This window comes from Amblyomma maculatum, chromosome 9 (assembly GCF_055883805.1).
Source record: "Amblyomma maculatum isolate TAMU_Amacu chromosome 9, ASM5588380v1, whole genome shotgun sequence".
Lineage (NCBI taxonomy): Eukaryota > Metazoa > Arthropoda > Arachnida > Ixodida > Ixodidae > Amblyomma > Amblyomma maculatum.
The window spans coordinates 121,777,695-121,805,241 of NC_139352.1; the positions used below are offsets into that span (position 1 = coordinate 121,777,695).

The 27,547-nt window shown below is 45.6% G+C and overlaps 1 protein-coding gene across 1 annotated transcript in view; it reads right to left on the reverse strand.

Moving 5' to 3' along the window:
- LOC146180282 (uncharacterized) overlaps positions 1–27,547 on the reverse strand; it is a 102,121-nt gene that overhangs the window by 22,785 nt on the left and 51,789 nt on the right. Inside the window, exons 4-5 of the mRNA XM_084579489.1 lie at positions 24,170–24,342; positions 20,614–20,674 (exon numbers count right to left, since the gene is read on the reverse strand). Of these exons, the coding sequence (XP_084435615.1) occupies positions 20,614–20,674; positions 24,170–24,342 (234 nt within the window). The remainder of the gene's footprint in view (positions 1–20,613; positions 20,675–24,169; positions 24,343–27,547) is intronic.

The following is a 27,547-nucleotide window of genomic DNA, read 5'->3' on the forward strand; positions in this document are numbered from 1 at the left end:
TTTTTTTTATATCTAACAGCATCCCTTTATACTATATTCATGTGTGGCCAATCCCCCTCGTGGGTATGTGCCATTATCTGAGAGCACAACAACAACAACATTACAGTTGGTAGCGTGCACCTGTTTTGTGGCTCGATCCACGTGTTTGTGTATGTTGTGCCGCACCAAGTCGCCTCTCAAGCTGTTATTCTGAGGTCCTTTTATATATTGCCCTCTCGGAATGAGCGAAAAAAATATGGATGGAAGCTCTAGGCATTCATGAGCAACCGAAGCGGCGGGTGTGCTCGGCACATTTCACTTGAGTGCGGCTTCGAAATTCCTTCGAAGGTTCAGCAAAGATTTGACATTCGTTGGCTACAAGCAACGGCGGCTACGATGCAACGTGGTGCTGACGGTGACAGGCGCTTACGCAAAACATAGATCGAAAAAAGTAAGTATTGTGATGCATTGGCTCAGGAGTGAAAGCTTGCGCCGATCGGAGATTATCGAAGTTCATACATAATCAGCTCCAATGCAAGGTTGCAATGCTTTTCCTGCTGTTCTTTTCTTGTCACCGCCATATGACAGTGGAGCGCACGAAGGTCAGCGAAATTTCCCACAAGCACAACAATCCTTTATTTTTTTTTTGCCTAGTGGTCTGCTCTAGTGTAACTAGAAAAAAAAAAATACAACACATTTACATTCCCGGGACACTCATTTTGTTTCCTTGCCACAGCGTCTGTTGATGCAACAAAGCGAATAAAATGTATTTTCAGCTAATCCTGCTGTTGTTGTTTTTTTTCAATAACTTCAATTCACACATGCCAAAAAAAAAAAAAAAAAAAAGAAAGAAAGAAAGAATTTGTCACTGTGTGCTGGGTGTCCTTTTTTAAAAATATGAACCGTTTGATTTTTCCTTGCAGGATGCAAATTCGGAACACATTCACAGGTGTGAACCAGGCTGTATTCCGTTGGAAGCAATGAAGCAATACGTCTTTTGAACGCGTGTTTGCAATAGTTTGATGCCTTGCTTGAATTTACGTGACTTATATAAGTGTCACCATTCTCAGTGTTACTAGAAATGTCTCACTGTATGCAGGCCAATTTAGAGATTAATGTACACAGACAAAGTTCACTGAAGTGGGCTGCATGAAATGCAAAGCTGGTGGCACATCTGGTGATGCCGTAGGCTCCTCACTGTAGATTATTGGAGATCGTCATTGCAAGGTGCTTAGCACCAGTGAACCCTTAGCCAAATGTGCTATCACACTCAGCAATTGAGTCATCTTCTTTGACATTCTTTGCTGATGACACCTATGAGCCATCACTTGAGTCATTTTGTGGTTGGGTGCGGTCCCCCTCGAAGGAGCTTCGCCGCAGAAGGCCCTGAATCATGCGCGCCACACAGCGGCATGCCCTGGCGCTCCGACCGCGGCCGTACTTGTGGACTATGCTGCACGCGCGCGGTCGCTGCGCGAGAACAGTCGCGTCTGTCTATGTTAGCTTTCAGCCCCAGAGCCGATCTCATTGTGTAAATGCCTGTAAATAGTGTATAAAACTCTTTCTTTATCTCACTAGCACCGACTTGGATCCATCGCTACTGCCCAGGGAGCTGACAGCCCTCATTCACGAAACGGGTGACGAGTGCTACGCCACCAACTCCTTGGCACAACCCTGTTGACGGTGGGCTACTGTGTGATAACCCCACCGGCACAACACCACACAGTGGGGGAAGCGAGTGCTTCAAAAATTGCTAGCAAAAAAACAACAAAAAACAGTTTTTTTTAACCAAAACTGTAATAACGGTGACCATTACTGAGAGCCGAAAGTGACGTATAAAGGGCCACAATCGGACCTTCGGGCAGTGTAGTTGTGGCATTTTGCTTCCTTTCATTTACAATCTAGCAATACCCTCCAATGATGATCCCTTTGAGTTAGTGAGCATCTCTATTCTAGCAGCAACTGTGACTATTCTTATCTACTCTACAAGTTATTTCATTTCGCAGTACACTCCTAGAGGAAGTTCATTGCCTTTGAAGAGAACCTGCTGGAATTTTTAACAGCTTGCAGACAGTAACGAGGGAATAATGTCTGGCTCTGCACATTATGAGACCACTCAGAGGGGCATGCGTTAACATGAACCAGTCAGCCGACGCTGAACAAAAAGGCAGCAGGAAGCGCACTGTTTTGCTTCCATGTGTTCTTCTGGAGACAGTGGCCTCATCAACAAGCAGACGTGTGCCAGCAAGACGTTCATACTATGTGTACACGACATTCATCTTGCAGCCAGCTACCGAACACATGTGTAAGAAAAGCTACTGCATCTGAAAGTCGCTGTGTAATAACTGACTCTTGTGTGCACAACAGAGAAAGGGAGCGAAACTCCATCATGCTCTTCATGGCCCGTTATTACTTCTGGGATAAGCACCAGATGTTAATAGAGAAGAGCAGGTCGCATACTTTGCATCTCAAATTGCCGACATCAGGGTGAAAGTCTTGTTGCTGCACTGCTATGTGAAGTGCAGGTGTGTCATCAAGGATGTCTTGACATTGTACTCGCAGAATGATCTTGCTCAACTACAGCCACAGTGTTCAGCATTCTTCCTGTTCCCCTTCTATGTCCATCTTTCTTCTGCTCCTGTATCTTCCTGAATGTTCATGTGCAGTTCAACGAACTCTTTTGTCCTGATATTTTTTCCCTTGAAAATTTGACCATAGGTTCGAAAGCATTCAGTCGTCGTATTCACTCAAGTGCCTAAATGTGCCAAAAATTGAAGCATGTGGCAAAATTTTGTACCAAGAATAAATGCTGCAAATGGTATGGTGGTGTACACGATTTTAAAACTTGCAAAATAGGCTTTATGCCAGCTGTAGCGATTATCCTGCGAGTTTTTGTAGCTACCTGTGCAGGCTGTCCCTACACTATTGAAAGTTCCTTGTTACCAACTTCAAAACTGAGCCCGCCAAGGAGCCTGCATCTGAATATCTGTGCCCTGCGTTGAAGTGTTCTGCATCTGCAAAATACAATGTTTCTCAGCAACTGCATTTGAGCCAGACATCATTGCACCCTGCATGCAAGCCACTTGTTCGAACTGCTTCAGCAAAAAGTGCCCATATCATCGAGCTACCAGATCACTGCCAGACTCGATGGTAGAGAAGACTTCAAAACTAACTACTGTGGTCCAGTGTGTGCCCCAGTCTGCATCTTTTGATGATGTTGTGATGTTGTGGCTTAACCCGGTTCTGTGCTAGCTGCATCCACTTGACCCCCGCAAACTTCTTAACCTCATCCGCCCACCTAACTTTCTGTCGCCCCCTGCTACGCTATACTTCTCTTGGAGTCCAGTTTGTTACCATAAGTGACCATCGGTTATCCTCTCTTCGTACTACATGTCCTGCCCATGCCCATTTCTTCTCTTTAATTTTCACTAGAATGTCGGTAACTTGAGTTATTTCTCTGACCCACTCTGCACGCTTCCTATCTCTTAATGTTACCCCTACCATTTTTCGTTCCATAGCCCTCTGGGTTGTCCTCAACTTAAGTAGAACTCTCTTGGTTAGCCTCCACGTTTCAGCCCCATAGGTGAGTACAGGTCAGATGCAACTGTTGTATACTTTTCTCTTGAGCAGTACCGGTAAGCTGCTAGTCATAATCTGCGAGTGCTTGCCAAATGTGCTCCATCCCAATTATTGTTCCTCAAGAGGGCAGTAGGTAAGTACTGCATGCTGGCAACACGCGCAGTATTCCCAAATCCTACCGAATGTTAATATAGCAGGGAGGTCGTTTCATTCTTTTGTGATATATTTACTCTCCACTAGCGATGCTTCAACGCAGGTGAATCTTGATGGACGCTCCACTTTGCAAGCGCTCCACTTTGCAAGCGCTCCATAGCAAGAAAAAAAAAAGAGACTGAACTCACGAGAACCGTTTCAAACCTGCGCGTAGCAAAGTTATAGCTTCGATAATCAGCAGCGGCGTGGCTCGTAGCCAAGTTGGCAGGCAGCTGAGGAGGTCAGGTTGCGCCTTTAAGTCAATCAAAAAGGAAACTTTAGGTTCTTCAGAACATTAAATCAGTGATAAAACCATTATGCACGAAATAGCTTACAATGTGCAGATCGGTGCAGCCACGGCATGACGAGTGGCATGCTCCGTCCTACTCAATTTGACACCACGCTGCGCTGGGTGTTCAATTTTAAGCGTGCCCTCTGGGCAGCGCAGGTTTTCTATTGCCACTGGTGAAAGCCACACTTACGTTTTGGCCTCCAGCCTCTGCTGTAGGCGTACCCTTGAATTCATTTGACATCCAATTAGACTGAACATTGGCACTGGCTGCATATGGAGTGACAATTGCCATATGTTTTCATTTGGTGGATGCATGGTTCCAAAGTCAGTCATGTTTTCATCTAGGACATGCCCAAAGGAGCACCTGGCATGTGTTTGTGGTGATGTTTTATAAATGTTTTTTATTACTGTGGCAGTAACTACAGCGGTCAAATTACCTGACCATTTCCTGGACCCATATTTAAATCTCTGGAACATATGTGCCATGTGCAGGAGGATGGGGTGAGAACTAATGGGGGTGGATGACAGAATCTTGAATAGAGCCTTCAATTCACCGATTTCTCCCATTTAATCCGCCTTTTGCGGGAGGATGCGGCGCCATCATGCGGAAGCGGCAGGGAAACACATTGGACGGCAGTGTAGCAGATGACACGAAAGCGCACCATGGCCACGCCAACGCAGGTAGAAAGCGAAAGCTCCGCTTATCTTTTTTTGCCTTTGGGGCTGAAAGTAGTAACAGTGATTGCAGTATCATGTTCACGCAGTATAGGGGAATGTCTCAGCGTTTTCACAATCCACTCATAACGCATGCATTACTGTCTTCGTATTGTAAGAGCGAGTAGCGCGGGCCATGGCGCGGGCTGTGTTTGACGTGACAGAATGAGACGCTCTCAGCGTGCTGATTTACGACAGACAAATTTATTGTAAAAAAAAAAAAAATCAAAAGGAGAGCACGGAGGCAGAGAGAGAGAGAGAGAGAGAGAGATATTAAAGTGCAAAACAGCCAGGGGTTTGTTGATGCTGCAGAGCTAGGTGGAATCGTCTCCTTTGACTTACGAGCGGCGCGTATGCGCAGGGAGTCTTGAGTTACCGAGCACAATGCGGTCGCTACCGCGCCGGCATAATGCAATGGGCGTTGCTTCCTCTTCGCGTCATCTACAAGCGTGCAGCTATAGGATTTCATCTACGAGGCTCGGCAGAGAGGCACTTATCCACACCCCCTGAACAGGGCGTTGTCCCGGCCGGAATGCACAACAGAAGCCTGCAGGAAACGCGCGGCATTTTTCTGGCAATGGATGGTTCAGCGCTGTAGCCGGTTTCTGCCCCCAGAACGGATGTGGTCACATTGGTGAAAAGGTTCTGGATGCACAGAGAATGGTCATTCTGTTGTGGAAGGATCTACAGCCTTTCTGCCTCTGCAGCGATTTCTGCGGAATCAACGACCTGGTGACACATGCGCATCCCCTACACATCGGATGCGCATGTTGGTCAGGAACCAACGCTTTCTACGTCCAGAGCACTTTACTCCACAAGTGAACGAGCATGAACCCTCCAAGAGACTCATTTGTGCCCAGCGGTTTTCTTGCCGTTGCAGATGGTTGGACGAAGACTATGGCTTTCAAGCTCCCTAACAAAGTGCAGCTGATTGCGTACACCGAAGGAACCAAATCCGAATGCTTTGGCGAGAACGAAAACAAGCTTGTAAGGTAAAAAAAAACAAAACAAAACAAAAAGCATCTCTGTGTGTCGTGCAAGAGTGTCAAGTGCGTCATATGCTCCGAGCGGCAAATACACATATACTACAGGTACCTATGTATGCATCTAAAGGAAATATGTACGATGAAAAGTACCTACTGTAGTTTGCACCCAGCCTGTAACACACCAGTGATAGCCGTAATGAGGATTTTTTGTTCGTGCGTGTTTGCTTTATGTGCGACGGGACCTGATAGCGATGTATTTTGTTGTTTTTTTTTTTTATGTGCGAAAGGGCCAAATAGCGCAGATATCACAGGCGGCTGTGTGCACTACACCATATTATTTAGCATGTTTTATTGTAACTGCCGCCTGACTAGCAAGAAAAAAAATACGGCGTTTTTTTTTGTGATGCACTGCCGTTCGCGAGCCTCATGACCAGCTCAACCACTTGGCTCACGAACGGCGGTGCATCACAACAAATGCCATATATATTTTTTTTCTGGTTAGTCAGGCGGCAGCGGCGCTAAAACATGCTGAATATTACAGTCTAGCACACATAGCCGCCTTGCGGCCCCTTTGCACATAAAGAATACAAATGACAAAATACATCGTGATCATGCCCCGTCGCACATAAACCAAACACACAATGTCGGTAACTCCAGTTACCGACATTCTAGTGGAAATTAAGAAGAAGAAATGGGCAAGGGCAGGACATGTAGGGCGAAGAGAGGATAACCAATGGTCGCTTAAAGTAAAGGCTGAATCGCATGCACACAAAAACTCACGCGAACGCGACGGCGGCACGCATTCTGCGCTAGCTGCATCCACTTGACCCCTGCGAACTTCTTAACCTCATCCGCCCACCTAACTTTCTGCCGCCCCCTGCTACGCTTTCCTTCCCTTGTTTATTACCCTAAGTGACCATCGGTTATCCTCTCTTTGCATTGCCCATGCCCATTTCTTCTTCTTGATTTCCACTAGAATGTCAGTAACTTGAGCTATTTCTCTGACGCACTCAGCACGCTTTCTATCTCATAATGTTACCCCTAATATTTTTCGTCCCATAGTCCTCTGCTTTGTAATCAACTTAAGTAGGACCCTCTTGGTTAGCCTCCACGTTTCAGCCCCATAGGTGGGTACAGGTAAGATGCAACTGTTGCATACTTTCCTCTTGAGCGATACCGGTAAGCTGCTAGTCATAATCTGCGAGTGCTTGCCAAATGCACTCCATCCCAATCTTATTCTTCTTGTTATTTCCTTTTCATGGTCCGGATCTGAGGTTACTACCTGTCCTAAGTAGACATATTCGCCTACTACTTTCAGTGCCTCGCTACCTAACGTAAACTGCTGTTTCTTCCCGAGGCTGTTGAACATTACCTTAGTCTTCTGGATACTGATTTTCAAGCCTACCTTTCTACTTTCCTGTCTAGGTCATCAATAATTATTTGCAGTTCATCCCCCGAGTTACATAGCAAGGCAATATGTCATCAGCAAATCGCAGATTACTGAGGTATTCTCCATCTACCCTTATCCCTAACTGCTCCCATTCCAAGTCTCTGAATACTTCCTCTAAGAAAGGTGTGAATAGTGCTGGGGAGATCGTGTCTCCTTGCCTAAAACCTTTCTTTATGGAAATTTTGTTACTTTCTTTATGCAGAACTATGGTTGCTGTGCAGCCACTATATACATCTTCCAGAACTTTCACGTACGGCTCGTCTACCCCCCGATTTCGCAATGCCTGCATCACCGTCGAGGTTTCTACTGAGTCAAATGCTTTTTCGTAATCAATGAATGCTATGTATAAGGGCTGGTTATATTCGGAGCGTTCTTCTATCACCTGGTTGATGGTATGGATATGATCGATAGTAGAGTACCGTTTCCAAAAACCTGCTCGATCCTTTGCTTGATTTAAGGTTGTCCTGATTCTATTAGTGATTACCTTAGTAAATACCTTATACGTAACAGACAGTAAGCTGATTGGTCTGTAATATTTAAGGTCCTTAGAGTCCCCTTTCTTGTGAATGACCATAATGTTTGCATTCTTTCATAGTTCCGATACCGACGATGACACCAGGCACTGCATAAACAAGGTGGACAGTTTTTCTAGCACGATATTCGCCCCGTCCTTCAACAAATCTGTAGTTATCTGATCCTCTCTAGCTGATTTCCCCCTTTTCATAGTTTCTAATACTTTCTTGATCTCGTCCCTCGTCACTGGTGGAACGTCTGACTGTTTTTCTCTACCGCCAATCTCATTACAATCCTGACTACTTTGGCTACTGTAGGGATCAGTACAGAGCTCCTCGGCTATTTTGACTATCTTGTCCATATTCGTGATGACGTTGCCCGCCTTGTCCCTTATCGCATACATCTGGTTTCTGCCTATGCCCAATTTCTTCTTCACCGCTTTAAGGCTTCCTCCGTTTTTTTTCAGCATGCTCAATTTTCTCCATGTTATACCTCCTTATAATGGCCACTTTGCACTTATTGATTAGCTTTGATATCTTGGCCAATTCTATCTGGTCTGTTGGATTGGAAGCTTTCATACTCTGGCGTTTTCTTTCGTCTCCTTTCGTCTCCTTAGACAGCTTACCGGTATCCTCTCTAACTATCCTACCGCCTACTTCTACAGCGCACTCAGTAATTATATCTCTGAAATTATTGTTTATTGCTTCTAGGGTAATGTCGCCATCCTCGGTTAGAGCTGAATATCTATTCTGCAGCGAGATTCTGAACTCTTCTGCCCTTCTCCTCACCGCTAATTCGTTGATGCATTTCTTTCTTGCTAATCTGTTGCGTTCCTTCTTAAGATTTAGGCTAATGCGGGAACTCACCATCCTGTGGTGACTGCATTGCACTTTCCTGATTACTTCCACATCTTGCATAATGGCAGGGGTTGAACACAGTATGAAGTCAATTACTTTTTTAGTCTCCCCGTTAGGACTTTTCCATGTCCATTTCCGGTTCTTCCGTTTGCTGAAGAAGGTATTCATGATTCTTAAGTTATTACGCTCTGCAAACTCAACTAGTAATTCCCCCCTGCTATTCCTAGAACCAATGCCATAACCACCTACTGCCTGGTCTCCTGCCTGCCTTTACCCTACCTTGGCATTGAAGTTGCCCATTAGTGCAGTATACTGTGTCTTTACTTTTCACATTGCTGATTCTACATCTTCGTAGAAGCTTTCTACTGCCTTGCCATCATAACTACATGTAGGTGCATAGGCCTGCATAACCTTTATTTTATACCGCTTATTAAGCCTAATTACGATGCCTGCCACCCTCTCATTACTAATACTATAGAATTCATCTATATTACCCGCTGTATATTTATTGACAAGGAAACCTACTTCTAGCGCTCGCCTCTCCGCTAAACCTCGATAACACAGTGCATGCCCTTCCTTCAGTACAGTATATGCCTCATTCGGCCTCCTAACCTCACTAAGCCCTATGACATCCCATTTTATACCTTCTAGTTCCTCTAACAGCACTGCTAAACTAGCTTCACTAGCTAGGGTTCTAGCGTTTAACGTGGCCAGGGTCAGTTCCCAATGGCGGCATGGGTGTCGTTACCACGACCTACTGTATAATGGGCGACCTGCGCGTGCGCTACCTTCCCAGTGCCGAAAGTTTGCTTTTGCTTTAGCTGTTTTTTTTAGTTCTCTAAAACGCCGCCGACCGTTGAGAGTGGCGCTGTAACTCATCCCCACAACAAAATCGATGAGACGGCGACAGGCTACGGAGCGCGAAGATTGAACACGTGTGGGCCGTCGATATACGTACTGTAGCGGCCACAAAGCTCGGTGCCGGTGAGTTCATTTTAAGTAGGCAGTAAATAACTCTACCGGAGGCAGTTTTCACTCGCCGTGTGCCTGAGGGTGGCGGTGGATGCCTACGCGTTTGCGGCATCATTACGCACTATGGTCTACAGTTGCATGCCGCTCTGCAAGTCGAGCAGGCGAATATCGACAGGGACCTCCTTCCACGAGTTGCCTGTAACAGAGGTACGAAATCAGTGGCTCAAGAACATCTCGCAGCAAGCCAAAGGTAAGCTATGAAGGTGCACCAGCTTTTAAACATGCTTATAAGATCGCCTTACTCGAACATTCCGGGCGACGTCGTCCGTTGTGATAGTGAGATCACTTTAGAAGGAAAGGGTTGCGATCATCAGCTGATGCTGTAATAGTCGAGTTTCCGTTGCGTTCAGTGATGTCTGGAAAGTACATTTCTGTTACGGCACTCTTTGCTTTTCAGGGTCAGGGAAACAGCCCTGGATTCCAAACTACAGGAGCACAGTGTGTAGCCTGCATTTTAAGCAGGAGGACTACAGAGAAGGCCTCAAGTTACGGCGTACCGACTGCTGTCATGCTCCGTCAGCTGCAAGAATATCCATTGTTTTAATGCTGCATGGATGGCAGTGCGGCCCGCAGAATGAGGCTTGTGAAGCTCTTGCGTCAAAAGTTTATGAGGCCATTTCTCACCAACTTCACTGGCCAGCTGACTGAGCGGAGTGCAAAAAGAAAAGTGTTGGACAAAAAAACCTTGCTCTCGAAAAGTACTGGCGCAATAAAACACACTGGCACTTTTTTTCAACACATGCTTTCGGAATAATTTGTTAAAACTGCATGAACAGACCACTCGCATCTCAGCGCACTTTTTTTTCCCACAAATATTGCATGCATTAAAGTTGACAATCTCGCCCTTTCAAAAGACTCATCACTACAGTTTATCAGAATAACGGCCTTGGGGGCGAGCTGGTGCATGATGAAAATGAACAGCGGCGCAACACGGACACAGACAAGAAAGAGACACGCGCACACTACCAACAATTTATTGAACGGAAAAGTGGCATATTTGATGAGTCTCAAGCATGAGACTCATCGCCGAATAATCGCTGCGAACCCAACACGTGGAAGCCAGGCGGCAACATCAGGATACCAGACAAGATATCTCCAACAGATAAACTAACAGAAACGGAAAAAAATTCGAAACGGAAGGCAGGCCAACTCTTAGCAAAAGCAGTGTGGACCATTCGTAGCAACAGCAGGGTAAGACATGAGAAGCACACTAGTCCGGACCCTCTACAAAAAAAAAAGTAGCAAAAGCAGAGTCAAAAAGGTGAAGCAAAAGCAGTCAGAAACCTGACTGCGTTTCTGACTGCTTTAGCTTCACCTTTTGAGTGATAACATCATGGTGTCCTCGTTTTTCGCGCTACCTTCAAAATGATCACGGTGTGTTTAAGCGAACCTGGCAATGTGCCAGCGCTTGTCCAGTTATGCAAGCCTCATTTTCAGTATGTACGCTTTATCATGCTATGAGCGATAGGGGTGGGCACCACTCCAATCATTAGAACGCACGATAGCAGCAAACACTTTTTGAAGCGAATGATGCTAAAAGCCGGTGTCATGATCGTGGCTGACCGGGTGCTTCTGTTGACGGCTGATGGGTGGAATGAATGGCTATCGCAAAAACAAAAAAACAAAAACAAGTTTAGCCCGTAGTGCCTGTTTGAAACCATAATCTTTTATGGGCGTTGGCTGCGACCACTCCGGCAGTACTTATCCGTATTTTCAAATTAACAGGGCTGGAATTAACGAGTATTTAGTTGCGATTTTCGGAGGTTGCTCGGAAGAGAGAGCAGGCAGCCGCCAGCTGCTGCGCCAATCATGGCACCATTTAGGTTTTACCCACTCTTCCATGGTTTTACCTGGTTCCATCTTCTGTCCCCGTTTTGGACGTGTGCAGCCTCTAACTATTCCGCTTCTTTGTGAAGGTGTTTTTCTGTTTCGTTTTTTTTTTTTTTTGTATTCTTTCTTTTTTTTTGCCACGTGATGTGCGCCAAACCACCCAGATACGGCGTTCTAATTAGGTATATAAAAATTTGAATTATCGAGGTTCCAATTAAAGAGCTTTCAATTTATAATGCTTCCGTACACTAATTTTGTGCATACCAGTGAATAATGGATATGTATTAGGGATTTCGAATCAGACCCCCGGCGTTTCGACACATGAAAGGCCACGGTTATTTTTATCAAAAGCAATAGCTAAAAATTTATCTTGTTCTTGAATAGCTAACGCAGTTTGGCTCAAGTGCAAATTAGGGTCAGTCTATAAGCCTTGTCAGAGCGAGAGCAGAACGTTTAATGTCTTTTGCCAAAATACCTGGAATCTATTTCTGCCTGCCTGAGCGAACACTTTGTTTACCGTCATAAGTAATTATCTCTTACACTGGAGGAACTACGAGCTATTTGGAGGTCATATACAGGAGCTCAAAAAATGTGTGGTGCTTGAAATACTTTCTCGATTTACACAGTTCTCCTTAAGATCATAGAAAACGTTGCCCCCAAGCAGACGGCGAATGTGTGGGTGGTCAGGAAATCATTCGTTCACACCCTGCCATGGATACCTACCCCCGATAATTAAGTCCCTATGGTAACATAGCCATTCTTCAAATCGAAGAAGACCCTGATACAGTGTTGTTTGTGGACGAATACCTCCTGAATGCTGTTTTCGAGGCAGACAAGACGACTGGTGGTTGAACACGCCTTTTTAAATCTACAGTGTCTAAATGGCGCTGGGATTTGATGCTAACGCCAGCTTAATGTTTAGAACATTTTCAAATGAGTTCGCAATACAGCTGGTAAGAAATTTTGGTCTGCAACTCTCATACCACTAGGTAGTTGATGATTCACCGGGTTTAAGGAAAGGTACAATAACTGCTTCTTCCAATGCTTCAAGTATTTTCCCAGTTATCCGTATTTTATTAAACAAGTTTCAACACTGTCTTGATGGCAGCCTGAGAGAGATGGGCAAGCATAGCATAATGCACAGTCTGCGCCTGGTACAGTTGAACCCGGATACATCGAACTCGAAGGGGATCGCGAAATAGTCTGATATATCGATAATTTGATATACAAAAATCGGTTTGTGACGGCACTTATGATGCGAAAAAAAGATACCGTAATTGTCGTGTAATCAACCCACTCCCATAATGAACCCACCCTCCACTTTTGCACCAGAGAATTTGAAAATAAAAAAAGCGTTAAGGCCAGCTCTCTCACATACAAGCCATTGAGCGATCTCAGCGACAGGGCGAAAAATTTCCAACTTGTTGGAACTGCGTCCCTCTCGCCGCTCGAGCCACCGCGGCAGCTCAAAACAAGGTTTCTGTGTCGCCGCGGCAGAAATCGCGAGCGTTTCCGATTGCATGTCGATGGCGCACGCCACTCCGTTTCGGTCGTCTCATCCACAGCTCATTTCTTGGCAGCGTGCCAAGCTGCTGCGCAGGGATAACGTTACAGCTTGCTCCAGCGGTGGCAGGGAGCGAACATGGCAGAGTGTCCGTGATGGCTTGATTGCACAAGCCTGGTTCGATTTATCACGCCACGCTTGGGGCGGGCGTAGTCCATTGCCACAAAATCATTGGAAAGCGTGATAGCTAAATGCTGTTTGAAGCGAAAAATGCTAAAAGCCAGTTTCATGATCGCAGTTGACCGCGTGCTTTCGTTGATTCATACATGCAAGGATAAACGACTTCGCTGACAATCTTCATGCTCATTTTTCATCGTGTTAACACTTGCCGCCTACAGTGATGTACCCACCCCTTATGTAATGCCCCTCACAGGGCCTTTAAGGAAAATAAATGAAATGAAATGAAAAGAGAAAAAATCCAACACACTGCCGCTTTTAAACATCCGCAGCCGCCATATCTTACGCTAGGCCGCGTGTACGGCACAACGATAAGAATGGACTCTCGGGGGAAAAAAAAAAAAAAAAAAAGAGGGAGAGAGAAAGAGATCTGCCGCTTCTTAACGTCCGCAGGCGTCATAGCCACGTCAGCCGCCGCGCGCAGAGGGTTCGCAACACACGCTGGAGAAAGCATCCGACGTTCTGTCTGAAAACAGGCTGAGCTGGCTTGGCGCATGCGTAGCGCGTGCTACTGCGAAAGAAGGCAGGGAGAGAGGAAGGAGAGAGATAGCTTGGCAAGAGAATAGGCACACCCTTGCGCTTCGCTCTATCGCGTTTTTCCCCTCTGGTTCCCACCGGTTCTCCCTGGTTCAATCACGCACATGACTTGCAAACGTCACGTGTGGCGCGTAGGAAACGATAACAGCAGATGCGCGCGCCTTTAGGGAATGGGCGCGGCGCTGCCCTAGACCAGCCATCGCCGAACTGTCCCCTCTCATTCCTTCCGCGCGTGGCTTGAAAACGTCACGCGGCAAACGGCCGAGGGTGATGCAATCGTCTTTGGGGAAGGCACTCTTTCCAGTGCGTGGTGCAGAGTTCAATATATGGAACGACCGGTGAAATTGAGTTCGATATATGATGTGGCTTTCCTATACTTTTACATGAAATTTTGAAGAGGATATTCCGTGAGTTCGATATAACCAAACTTCGATATACTCGGGTTTGATATATCCGGGTACAACTGTACTATCTTTTTATGGGTGGCTAGTACTTCATTTTATTATTGTATTGTAATAAGCTGGTTGTAGTCCTCATGCATTTCTGCTCTATAGAAAAGTTTTTCTGCTATAGCTTTGTGCTTTTGGAATGCACAAGTGTAACTGGATGAGCTTGAAACCGTGGCAGGACGCTTGCCTGATATGTTGGCCTGTTCTTCTAATGTGTTTTTGTATCAGGGTTTTTTAACAGGGGGAAAGTGAATTTATGAGCTTGTTCCATATACTTCATTGAGGACACACTCTTGCCAGGGCTACTGTCCCAATTTTTCTGGGATGTACTGCACTTTGGCCCTAGCCTTTTTAAGCCAGTAAGTTCTCTGGTACCTCCGTAGGACACTCCACGCTTTGCCTTTTCATATACAGTCGAACCCAGATATATCAAACTCGAAGAGGATCACAAAATAGTTCGATATATCGATAATTCAATATACAGAAATCAGCTGGAGACACCCACTTGGGATTGTGAAAAATGATACGGTATTTGTCGCGTAATCAACACAGTCGCATGGTGAACCCACCCCCACTTTTGCCCCCGAGAATTTGAAAAGAAACAAACAAACAAACAAACAAATAAACAAATGTTCGGAGGCACATCCCTCCGTTTCGACCGTCGCATCCACAGCTAATTTTATTGGCAGCGCGCCAAGATGCTACGCAGCGATAACGTCACGGTGTGTTTCTTTTTGACTATGGTGACAGGGAGCGAACTTGGCAGAGTGCTCGGATGGCTTGATTGCACAAGCCTGGTTCAATTTATCACGCCGCGCTTGGGGCGGGCATAGTCCACTGCTACAAAATAATTGGAAGCGTGATAGCTGCAAATGCCGTTTGAAGAAAACAATGCTAAAAGTCGGTGTCATGATCGCAGCTAAGAGTGTCTTGGTGCCTCGTTGCATTGCTTCAGTGACCAGAGGCCACACCTTGCTGTGGACTGTGAACTATTCAGATGAGCCAGCCGTGCTGTCTCGTAGCATGAGGCTCACCCAATTCGAGGAAGGTGTGTTGAATTCCGTGTCGGCACTAAGTGACTGTGCTTTGAAGAGAAGACATCCCCTTTTGCAGAGTCTTGAATCCAGGCAATGATAAACACATCTTCGGGAACACAGGAGCGCCAGATTTTGACTGGCCTGCTTTCCAAGCATGTTTTGGTTTTTGACTTCGCCAGAGATCATCCGCCACCGATTTCAAATTCTCGCATTCATCATGCGATTGATACTGGAACCTCTCGCCCGATCAGACAGAAGCCCTACTGTGTGTCGCCGACCGAACATCAGCTCATTGACGAACAAGTTCACGAGATGCTCCAACGTGGCGTTATCCAGGAATCTACATGTCCTTGGGTGGCTCCAGTTATTTTCTTTAAAAATAAAGACAACACATAGCGTTTCTGTGTAGCCTATCGTCGCCTTAATGCCGTAACCAAAAAAGATGTGCATCGCTTCCACGTATTGACGATGCAATCGACTGTCTTCATTCAGCGTCATACTTCTCTTTGGTAGACTTGAGATCGAAGTACTGGCAGATACAGATGATCCCGAGCGACAAAGAAAAGATGCCATTTGTGACACCCAATGGTCTCCTGAGTTCAACGTAATGCCCTTTGGATTGTGCAATGCGCCTGCCACATTTGAAGGATTCATGGACACTATTCTACGCGGACTCAAGTAAAAAGTTTGTTTGTGCTATTTAGACAGCGTTGTGATCTTCGGCAAGACCTTTCAGGAACATAATAGCCACATCGCCATCGTTCTTGACTGCATTCAAAGAGCAGGCCTCGTCCTCAACTCTAAGAAGTGCCACTTTGGTGAAAGTCAACCAATTGTTCTTGGTCACTTAGTCGATAAAGATGGTGTTCCTCCGGATCCTCAGAAGATCGAGATTAAGCTTTACAGCGCCAAAATCAGTAAAGGAGCTTGGGAGATTTTTAGGACTGTGTTTTTATTTTCGTCATTTTGTGCCCACATTCGCTGACATCACCTACCCACTCACGTGCCTTTTGCACAAAGATGCACCGTTCAATTGGACTGCTGACTGAGATTCTGCCTTCCGCCACCTCAAATTCCTTCTGACATCAGGACCTATCCTACATCGCTTCTGTTCTGCCCCCATCGAAGTTCACACCGACGCTACTGGCATGGGCGTTGGCGCTGTGCTCATCCAGCATCATGGCACCGACCAGCACGTGATAGCTTATGTTAGTCGTTCGTTGAGCAAGGCGGAACGTAACTACACCGTTACTGAACAAGAGTGCCTCGCAATGGTTTTTGCAGTGCAACGATTTTGTTCCTACCTATATGGCAATGTTTTTACCATCTTCACCGACCACCATTTGCTCTGTTGGCTCGTAAATCTTTGTGACCATTGCGGCCGGCTTGCTCGATGGGCATTGCAAGAGTGGTTGCAAGAGTTTACTGTGGCATACAAAAGCGGCCGTCAACATGCTGACGCTGACTGTCTGTCACATTTGCCTCTTTCGTGATGGTGACAACTTTGATAACTACCTGGCAACTATCTCAGCAATGTTTCCTGACCCTCAAATGTTCCAGAGAGAACAACACAACTATCAGACTGGCACCGCTCTACTCTGCCGCTCATGCTTCAAGAGATGCGCGTTTCTGCATTAGTGCCGGCCTGCTTTACAATAAGAATTTCAATCCCGGAGGTGCACACTTTCTTCTCGTCGTGCCGGAAAATCTCCGCATTCCCGTTCTTGAGTAATGTACGACGATGCCACGTCGGGCCACTTGGGTGTTGCCCGGCCCGTTCATCGCACACAGGAACGCTTTTACTGGCCGAAAATGCGTCAAGCCATTCAGTGCTATGTAGCCAGTTGTGTTAAGTGCCAGCAGTACAAGCTCCCTATTTCTCGTTCACCAGTACCACTGCATCCTATTACGCCTCCGACCGCACCCTTTGAGCAGGTGGGCATCGACCTTTTGGGTCCTTTTCCGCGGTCTTCGAACGGTAACCGGTGGATAATGGTATGTGTTGACCATCTCACTCGATATTCAGAAACAGCCGAAGTACCCTATTTCTTCTGTGATTTCTCGTCCTGCACCATGGCCCTCCTCAAGTTCTGATCAGTGACCATGGGCGCCAGTTTACAGCTGAAGTTATAAAAGAACTCCTTCGTCTGTGGGCCTGCAATTACTGTCATTCGATGCCGTATCAACCGCAATCGAATTGACTTGCTGAACGGACCAACCGCACACTGACCACTATGTTGGCGATGTATGTGGACTCCGGCCACAAGAACTGGGATGACTTCCTCCCTTTCATTACATACGCGTATAACACTGCACAGCATGAGACGACTGGCTACAGCCCGTTTTACCTCCTTTATGCTCGAGTTCCCCGCAGCTGTCTTGATACCATCCTTCCTTTCTCCCTCCACAACGAGCCTTCTATAGCCGCCACTTTATGTCGAGCCGAAGAAGCTCGCCGCGTTGCCCACCTACACATCCTGGACTCACAGGAACGTTCGAAGGAGCGTTATGATAACAGACGCCCACATGTTTCTTATGTGCCCGGTGATTTAGTGTTGCAGTGGACACCACTGTGCAAGCGTGGTTTCACTATAGCAGCACTTTTGTCGTTGAGGAGCGCCTGAGTCACGTGAACTATATAATTTCACGCCGCACTGAAAGTGGCCGATGCTCACACCGGACCTAGGTGGTGCAAGTGGCTTGGCTAAAAAGGTTCCATCTTCGGCACCTTACTTAAGGGGGGACGCGGGTCTTAAACTGGTCAGAAATGGGCGAAAAATTGATTTTGAGAAAAACGCATTTTCGGAATGTTCGTACCTTTGAGCACTAGCCTTCAAAATATCAACACTGAATTCGGCCGGGAAATACGGTAAAATCGACTTTTAAAACGCCACGCGAGCCTCGAAATGGCCAAAAAGGGGTGAAAAGCGTTCGAATTTCCCGCGCGCACCGCGGGTGAAGCAGCCAGCTGGCCGCCGCCATCTTGGACTTGTTTTCAAGCCTGTTTCTTTGTGCACATTTTGCGGCATCTCCAAATGACGTCGCTCAAACAGAACGACCACCGTCGCGGGTTTTCCAAAAGCCGTTTCCAGTCCGCTGATTGGCTGGAGCGCACGCTCGCGAAGCGAGACCTCGCGCTTCCCATTGGCCAGCGCGACTGACTTGCCATCTTTTTTTTTTTTTTTTTTTACGTTCGCCGTTGCGGCTGTTTCGCCATTTCGCTCGTTTATGATGCGCTTTCGTGATCATATCAGTCGTTCCCGCAGCCGGTGCTGGTCTTTAGACGTAGCTCAGTGGACGTAGCCGTATCAGGAGTGTATTGAAAACGAAAGCGCCCAGCGAGTGCGCATCGAAGAACGAGTACGGCGTCGCGCTGCCAGGGTCGCGTGGCATGTTCTCGACCTAGCTGCAGCATGTCCGGCAGCATATAATCATTTGCGAGCGGTTCAGAAGCATCCAAGATAGCATCGATAGATTGCACTGTTCAGCTGATACTCACGGTCTCCACCGACGCTACCACTTCGTTGCTTTTTTTATCGCGTCGCTTCAGACGACAGGCGAGCCTGACATCGCGCCGTTGCCCGCGTTCCTCACCCGCGAATTCTGCGGACGGTTCGTTTTCTTTCTTTCTTTCTTTTTTTTTGCAGTCTGCCTAAGTAATTGCATCGCTGCGCTCAAGGGGTGCGAAAGTTCGAGCTTTAGCTCCAGCAAGGGACCCCGTGTGCGGCCCTGCATGCGCTGTACAGCAAAGTAGCAAGTTTCATTCTGGAACATTAGCCAATTTATTAGATCATTCTAGTATGCCGCTGTGTTTTAACCTTAAACTTTGTGCAAGTTTATTAATACTGCAAGACTGTTTTATCGTAATTTTGAGTATTTGTTTGCCTTGAAGGGCACTGCCACAGGCATATGAAGTGGTAAATGGACTTTGTGGCAAGCTTTTACCAGTATTTGGGGAGGGTACTGTTATATGTTTAGTATATAGCCTTTCTCATAAAGAAAAAAGCCTCACAATGATTCCATTTATATTACCATAGCTGCAGTGTAGCAAAAGTTAAAGGTTGTCTCAAAATGCAAACACGTTTTTCTCAGTGCTATTTCTGGACACTGCACTCAGCCTTACTGTGCTTTTTCTCTACCTTGTCGCCGAGTGACAATGACAAATTTAGCATCACTGCAGTCATATTGAAAAGATCAGGGAGTGATCCAACACTTGCCTCACTCTACCGAGGTTTTTGCAAATTGCCATTAAAATAATATTGCATATGAAAAAATTTTGCTGATTTCCTAATGGCATGCGCTACCTTGGCCATGGGTAATTGTGATAGCTTTAGTTTTAGTTGACATATTCAAAATCCAAAGACAGTTTTGGAAATGGGAAGAGCATGACACTTTTGGTGAGAAATATCACAGTGAGGTTTTGGAAATGGGAAGAGCATGACACTTTTGGTGAGAAATATCACAGTGAGGCTACCGATTGTTCAAGTTATAATATGTGGTCAAACTTCAAATGCCGTTTTCTCAGTTTCATATTTTTGGTCGATCTCTACAGTCTTACGCAGGGTTTTGATAATTTCTTTTTAGTTCACACAAATAACTTTGGTACCATTTTCTTCAGAGAGAAATGAAGTACCCGATGACATTTTTAATTTTTTAGTTTAGGCAATGGATAAATGCCAATTTGAGATTAGCTTAATGAGTTCGTGTCAAATAATGCAGCCTTTTACTCTAAACATAATATGTGAGCATGACGTGCCTTTTTGAGGTAAACGAAGGATGTCATCGGGTATGGGAAGACTTTGGCTATCAATCTATGTAATTAAAAGCAACGAAATGCAATGAGAAAGTTCATTAAAGCTGCATAAGAAATTCACTAGTTATGCTCTGGACTTTGTTAGATAACTTTTGATCTAAGATCACCAGCTCAATTATGAATACATTTTTGAAATCAGGAGAGAAAACCACATCTGTGTGCAAAGTTTCGCTAGATTCTAGCCGTAACTAAAAAAGTTAGTTTTAAGACCCTCGTCCCCCCTTAAACTGCTTGCCCTGGGTGCTCCGGCTACGAGGGAGGAAGTGTCACATGCTTCGGGGCGTTAGGGGAAGGAAGAAGATACAGAAGCTGCGGTGGTGTGTGCTGGTGTGCCTTGTGGACTCGCAGCGCTTAGACTACAAATAAACACCCCCGTTACGTACTGAGTATGTAACAATATAAACACAGTGGCATTTGTTCTAAAAAGTGACCAGTCACTGGGGTAAAGTTGCCAGCCCTGTGGTCTTGTGGGTAAATGATAAAAAAAAAGTGGTCTATACTACAAAAAAGAGTAGAGAAGAGTGCACTTGGTGCTGTGGACAGGATAAAACGAAGACTTACAACAGATTGCAAAGTCAAATTTTGGGAAGCAGACTTCAAACAGATACTCACTTTCGCCATGGTGCTCAGTGTGTAAGCTGCAGACCGGTCTTCAGGGGTGAGCGGCAGCACCCTGGCGGTGAGAAAGGAAAATTGGTACGCACATAATCATATGCTGGGAAAAAGAAAATTTAACAAGCTACTATATTCAATACAAATCATTTATACGGCAAACATACCCTCAACTTTCCTACTAAGACAGTTGCAGCATAATAAATGCATCATATGCTTTTGGTGAGCTCGTGGCGGTAGTGAATGCTAGCGGGTGCTCTTCAGAGAGTGCCCTGACAACAAAGCAATGCTCAAATGCTACCAGAGGAATCTTGAAGTCACATTTGGCCCCCACACAGGGTTTCTCTCTTCAGTCAAGCATGCTAAGGACTCTAGCAACTCGTTGCAGTGGGTTTTGCGCAGTGCTCTCTTCAGACCTATGTGGGTTACATGAGCACTGAAAATAAGAGTGCACAGGCTGAATGGTGCTTTTGGTTTTCAAAAGCACTGAATCGTACTGAATGAAGCATTCATTCCAGTTGTCCACCTTTTGTCTCACTTGAAAATGTTACCTCTCAAAATGAACACAGCTCTTAAATATTCAGAGATACTAAAAACAAAAGTTTGAAATTTGCAGTCAGTGCAAGTTGCAACTATAAGGTTTGCCTTTTCTTAAAGTATGTTCTGCACGACTGAGTGCCCAGATATTTACCACCACTTGAAGTAGTACGGTAGTCACCAAATTTTCAGGTCCCGTTTTTAGGTGATAACAATGCACATAGCCTTGGTAATTACAGAACAAGAAAAAGTATGCCGCAGTAAGCTTTGGATTCCAGCCCTATCTTATTTATCCTAGAGTGTTGTTTCTGCAGGCCACGATGGCTAGCACAGATCAGTGCACAAAACTTCCGCAAGTTTCATGCACCCACAAAAGTGAGGCATGGTTGCTGCGAATCACTGAATTACCACTTGCCAGAGTCACTTTGATGGTCTTAAGGTCAGACATAATAGGAAAGGCCCTGCAGGTCAGGTTTAAAGGTACAGCAAATAAGAAGCCCAAATAATAGCTATGGCACAGAGTGACCACAACTCTTTTTTGAAATAAAAATGAGCAGAAAGTATTACTGTAATATTTCTCACACCATCTGAGCTAGCGGCCCCCTGTAAAAACTCGGACAATATGGGATGCGACATCAACCCTGCCCATCACTCTACGGACCACTCTGTTTAGCTTCCTCAGGTGTACACAGATTGGAAGGTTTATCAGCATAACAGATGCCTTATAACAGCCAATGGAGTGGCGGCTGTGTGCCATGGTGCCACAACAGTGCACGAAAAGCCCCCGTTTCATCCACATTCCACAAGACAACAAGTTTGTTGCTTTTCAGCATGCATTTCTTCTGCTTTAGTGTAAAAACAGTCATGTGGAATTCCCATACCAGTGTAAATTTGAATTCAATGCATTGACAGGCATGAAATAAATATTCCTGACATGGTTGGACAAACTGAAATAGTAATGAATGTTTTCAGATGTTATCAAGGCAACCGTGTGATCACTTTGCGCAATAATGCAACTATTTTTTGCAAGTAATTAATACGCAGGTCCAGTGTGAGCAGAGGCTAGTATCAGTCCTTTGAAACATCACATATATGCTTAAAATATAATACAGGTCATTCGTGCAGAAGGTGCTACAAGCTTATTGTGAACTTTCTTTTTACGCCATGTTGTGTTACATGCGTCATACTTTCTAAAGCTGCAACATGCGAATTTTTTTATCTGTTGTTATGCATTACGTAGGTCGCCTAGTGTGGTACCTTGTCAGTAGTCTTGAGTTTGCTTCCAGTGGAACAAAACCTGTTGAAGCAAATGAACGATTCTCACCTGACGTTCATCATTCTCTGCACTGTACATACTGACTGATGCATCGTGGTTGTTTCAGTATAATCCAGTTTGCCTATAACGTGCCAAATGGTGATACCAACTATATCGATTTCTATGAGGAAAAGAACAAATATGCAGTTCACAAGGCTTCTCTTTTCTGAAAAGATACTGTTGAACAAAGTAAGTGGTGCAGTGATCTCTAGACCAAGAATAAATAAAGAAGCAACAGGAGACCAAATGGAGCAAAAATAATGGTGCCAATCCTGGCAGGGTGCAGAACATGCTCAAACTGCGTGCATCTGACACCAAAGTAGTTCTCTGCTTGTGCATTACAGTCAGTTGCAGTGCAGAGTTTCAAAATCTCCAATTCTGCACTGCATGTGTGCAATGCTGTTGAGGGCAGCGTAATTCACTGGCCCACAGCGTGCTCAGTGTGACACTCACAAAACGTCAAAAAGCAGCTCAAATATAACCAGAATACTGACTCTACCAAAGTAATTGTACCACGCAGATGTGATGCTTTTAAAATATTTTATGATGTTTATTCAGTATTCCATGACGACCATTCCTCATCAACATTTCTGGAAAATCAGAAATCGTGGCAGGTACCATTCGATATTCGCTGTCCTCACAACTGGAAATGCCGCCAAGGTGAGCACTAGCTTTCCCGATGGTTTTTCCTTGTGAAAATAAAGCGAGAAACAAGAGGCCAAACCAGAGCCCCAGTTGCAGCTGGAGCAGAATGGCGCCTGCGAGCATTGCTGCATGATCAACAGCCAGCATGCAGAGCTCTGCTAGCTGTAGTGTTGTGATTTCTGTCTCTCAGTGAGGCACTGCTGCATAGTGGGCTGCAAAGCAACTGAGTGGCAGGACTAGTGAGGCATTCCATCGAGGCTAAGGCATGACAACGAAGATGCATGCAGATGGGGCAGTCTATTCCAATGAAAGTGAGAGGCTATTCCCTAGTCCAGCCACTGGGAGTGTCCTGCAATGCCCCCCATGCAACACTGCTCCTTCATCCTTTTTTTCAAGTACACACAGAGGAGGCTTGCTCAAAGGGGATCCGTCAACTTGCAAAACACACACCGAGGTTGCAGGTTCCATGACACTCGAATAACCAGCAATACCTTCGAAGCCCACCAAGAGCCGTTGATACCAGGATCACGTAACAACCCACTGATAGAGTTATCAGGCTAGCTTTTGGCCAGTTTTCGGCACTCTGCACAGCCATCTGTCATTTAGTGTCTCGGAACACAGCAACAACGCAGGAGATCACGCCACAGGCACCGTGCCACCTCGGGACTCTAACAGCTCTGCCTCGACGATAGAGTGAGCATTCACATTGGCAGCCTTGGATATGCGGTCTTTATTAAAAAGGGGGGCGCATAGATTCGCAAAAATGCGGTAATTCAGAAGGAACTTATTGACGGCGAAGGGAGTGCATTTCGCTTAGTACATTTTACCCCTTGAAACAGGACACTCCGAGGCAATTCTTGCAAGGAAAGTGTTTCAGCACACTGCCTCTTGCTCCAATAATAATCTCCTTTCCTGGGCAAGCATCCTATCAAAAGCCTTGCTCGCTAAATTGTGGCTACTAGAGTCACCAGGCACAATTCAAGGAATCCACCACAGATGCTGGCAGTCACAAAGCTCATGTACATGCTACGTGTCCGCTGTTTAAGAGTGCTCCTTTACCTGCTGGGAGTGTCGTCAATGATCCCCATGGGCTGGGTGGGGCCAGAGCCTGGTGGGCAGTGAGAGACGGCGTGGCCCAGGCGGGGAGGCAGCGGGGGCCGTGCATAAGAGTGGAGCGCCGACAGGCTGAACGATCGCTGGCGCCCCGGTGGGGACAGTGGCGGTGCTGCCTCCTGTGGGGAAGGATGAGAGAAAGGCCCTCATTAACAAGAGGAAACGGGGAGGTGCTGAGAGCTGTGCCATTTCCGTCTCGATACACATGCTCTAAACAGGCCTTAAACACGTATCCCGGGTTAAAATATAAAGTAGAAATTCTAATGATCCTACCTGAATGGGAATTGAAATTGTGCCACTAGAAAGCAAGTGGGAATTCAAATGGTCCCACTTGAAAGCAGGTCTCACCAAGGTTCATCTGTGACATATATTAACGTTAATGTTTGAATTTTTGATAAACAGGGCAAAATTAACATGGTTCTTGTATTAAGCGCTGTCGGCAGTTTAACCTATTAATTCTATACCCCATTTCTACAATCATCACATACAAAAAAACGCATTAAATAACTTCCCTCAAGCAAGCATCGCCGGTGACAGCACGAGTCCCATATAACGAGGAAACACACATGGGAGCAAAAGTGGACGGACACAATAAGTTGATACTCTTTGACTTGACTTTTGTCCGTGATATATGCTTCACTGCTTGCTTTGACTTTTTTGAAAGCATATGTAATTCTCATTTGTTTTTATTTTATCAACTGAAAAGGCCTTTTCCAAGTGGTCCCATTTCCCAAGCCTGCCTGCTGGCATTTTCACAGTTGTGTTTCAGCAATCTCAAACAGCTTTCATGTCAGGAGGCAAGATCACTCTTCTTTGTGAGCAAGGTATCTTAAGGCAGCTCTGAATTCCCCAGCGCAATAAACTGCCTGCTGCTGCTCACCTACTCAGTGGAGCTAAGTGCGTAACTCAGACTTCCATTTGCTTTTCTGATAGGAAATTTCTGTTCTTGGCCAAATCACTAAGATATCCTGGGTAACACGTTATTTTCTTCTTGTCAGCATTGTCTTGTTTCTTGTTGTTTCTTCCTAATTATTTGGGCTTGCGTCTTGAATAAACTTTAGTTGCGAGTTACCACTCATCCTTGTTTTCCTCACTTATCCTTGTGTCCACGTGCCAACTTTTCAGTATACCTGCTAACTACCTGCTGCCAACAAACTACTTCCAGAGAGCTAACCACCATAATTTTATTACAGCGCATGTCAATGCCACAACCGCCGCTATATCATCAGCAATGTTTTAGACGCTGCCAATCCAAACATTCGGTCTTGGCGAGCCAAATGAAGCTGGGCAGAGGCTAGTAGAGTTTTGTCAAGAAAACAACCTGACCATAGCGAATACTCATTTTCAACAGAACAAGAGGCGCCTGTACACATGGACTTCATCGGACGGTCTGTACAGGAATCAGATCGATTATATTCTTTGCCGGCAGAGCTGGAGAAGCGCTATACAAGCAGTAAAAACAAGGCCAGGGGCCGATTGTGGCACCAATCATCAGCTTCTTGTTGCCAAAATTAAGCTTCGATTGAGGAAAACGCAGAAAACTAGAAGGCCTTTCAGGTATGATCTGGATCAAATTCCATCAGAATATGCTGTAGAAGTGAGTAATCGATTTCAAGAATTAGATCTAGAAGACAGAGAGCCTGAAGAGATGTGGACCTATGTTCGTAATATAATACAAGAAGTTGCTACTAAGGTAGTTCCAATGCAAAAGAAATGCAAGAAAGCAAACTGATTATCTGAAGAGGCTTTGCAAATAGCTGAGGAAAGGAGGATGGCAAAAGTTATGGGGGAAAGAGAAAGATAGAAGGTTCTCAATGCGGATTTTCAGAAAATAGCAAGGAGAGATAAGAATGCCTTCCTGAACATACAGTGCCAAGCAGTTGAGGGCAACAGCCAATTAAGGAACAGAAGAGCTCTGTATAAGACAATCAAAGATATCAAAGGAAGCTTCTGTGCTAAGCTGGGCGTGATAAAGGACAAACGAGGCAAGGACCTCACTGAACACTGAAGCCCCAGAGATAAAGAAGAGGTGGCAGGAATACACAGAAGAGCTGTACAAGAAGGACCCAAATGTGCAAACCCAACATAAGACGGTTGTGATTACTGATCTCGAGCCGGGCATCCTGAAGAGTGAAGTTGAATGGGCCTTAGCCAGCCTTGCTAAGAACAAAGCTAGTGGAATTAATGGCATTCCAGCTGAGTTGCTTCAAAACCTCAACCATGACGCTGTTAAGATTCTGCATACATTATGTCAGGAGATTTGGACAACCCTGCAGTGGCCACAGGATTGGAGGAGGTCAGTTTACATCCCCATTCCAAATAAAGGCAGTGCCAAAGATTGTTCCAACTACCGCACGATCGCGCTTATTTCGCATGCTAGCAAGGTGATGTTGAAAATCCTCCAAGATAGGCTGCAGCAGTATGTGGATCGGGAGCTTCCGGACGTGCAAGCTGGGTTTCGCAAGGGCAGAGGAACTAGAGACCAAATTGCCAACCTTCGCTGGGTCATGGAAAAAGCAAGAGAGTTCCAGAAACCCATCTACTTCTGCTTTATTGATTATGCGAAAGCATTTTACTGCGTAGATCACAGCAGATTGTGGCAAGCTCTCCAAGAGATGGGAGTTCCAATTCACCTCATCTGTCTCCTCAGGAACCTGTATGAAGGACAAGAGGCCACAGTCAGAACTGGGCATGGTCTTACTGATTGGTTTCCGATTGAGAAAGGAGTGAGACAAGGCTGCATACTGTCGCCCGGCCTATTTAACCTATATGCAGAGTGCATCATGAGGAAGGCCGGTCTGGACGAGTCTTCAGCTGGAGTGAAGATTGCTGGAAAACGTATCAACAACCTTAGATATGCGGATGATACCACTTTAATGGCAGAAAGTGAAGTGGAACTCAAGAGACCTCTGATGCGCATACAAGAAGAGAGTGAGAAGTTTGGGCTTAAACTGAACATTAAAAAGACGAAGATCATGGCGTCTTGCCCTATCAAGTCCTGCAGCATCAATGGACAAGAAGTGAAAGCTGTGACAGATTTTCTCTTCTTGGGCTCTAAGATTACCTCGGAAGGAGACTGCAGCCATGAAGTTAGGAGACGCCTGCTTCTGGGAAAGAGAGCAATCGTTAGCCTTGACCGCCTAGTAAAGAGCAGAGACATTAGTCTGCCAACCAAGATCCGTATAACTCATGCTATGGTCTTTCCAGTTGTGATGTATGGATGAGAGAGTTGGACTGTGAAAAAGGCTGATCGCCGAAGAATTGACACGTTTGAATTGTGGTGCTGGCGAAGACTCTTGAGAGTTCCTTGGACTGCCAGAAGAT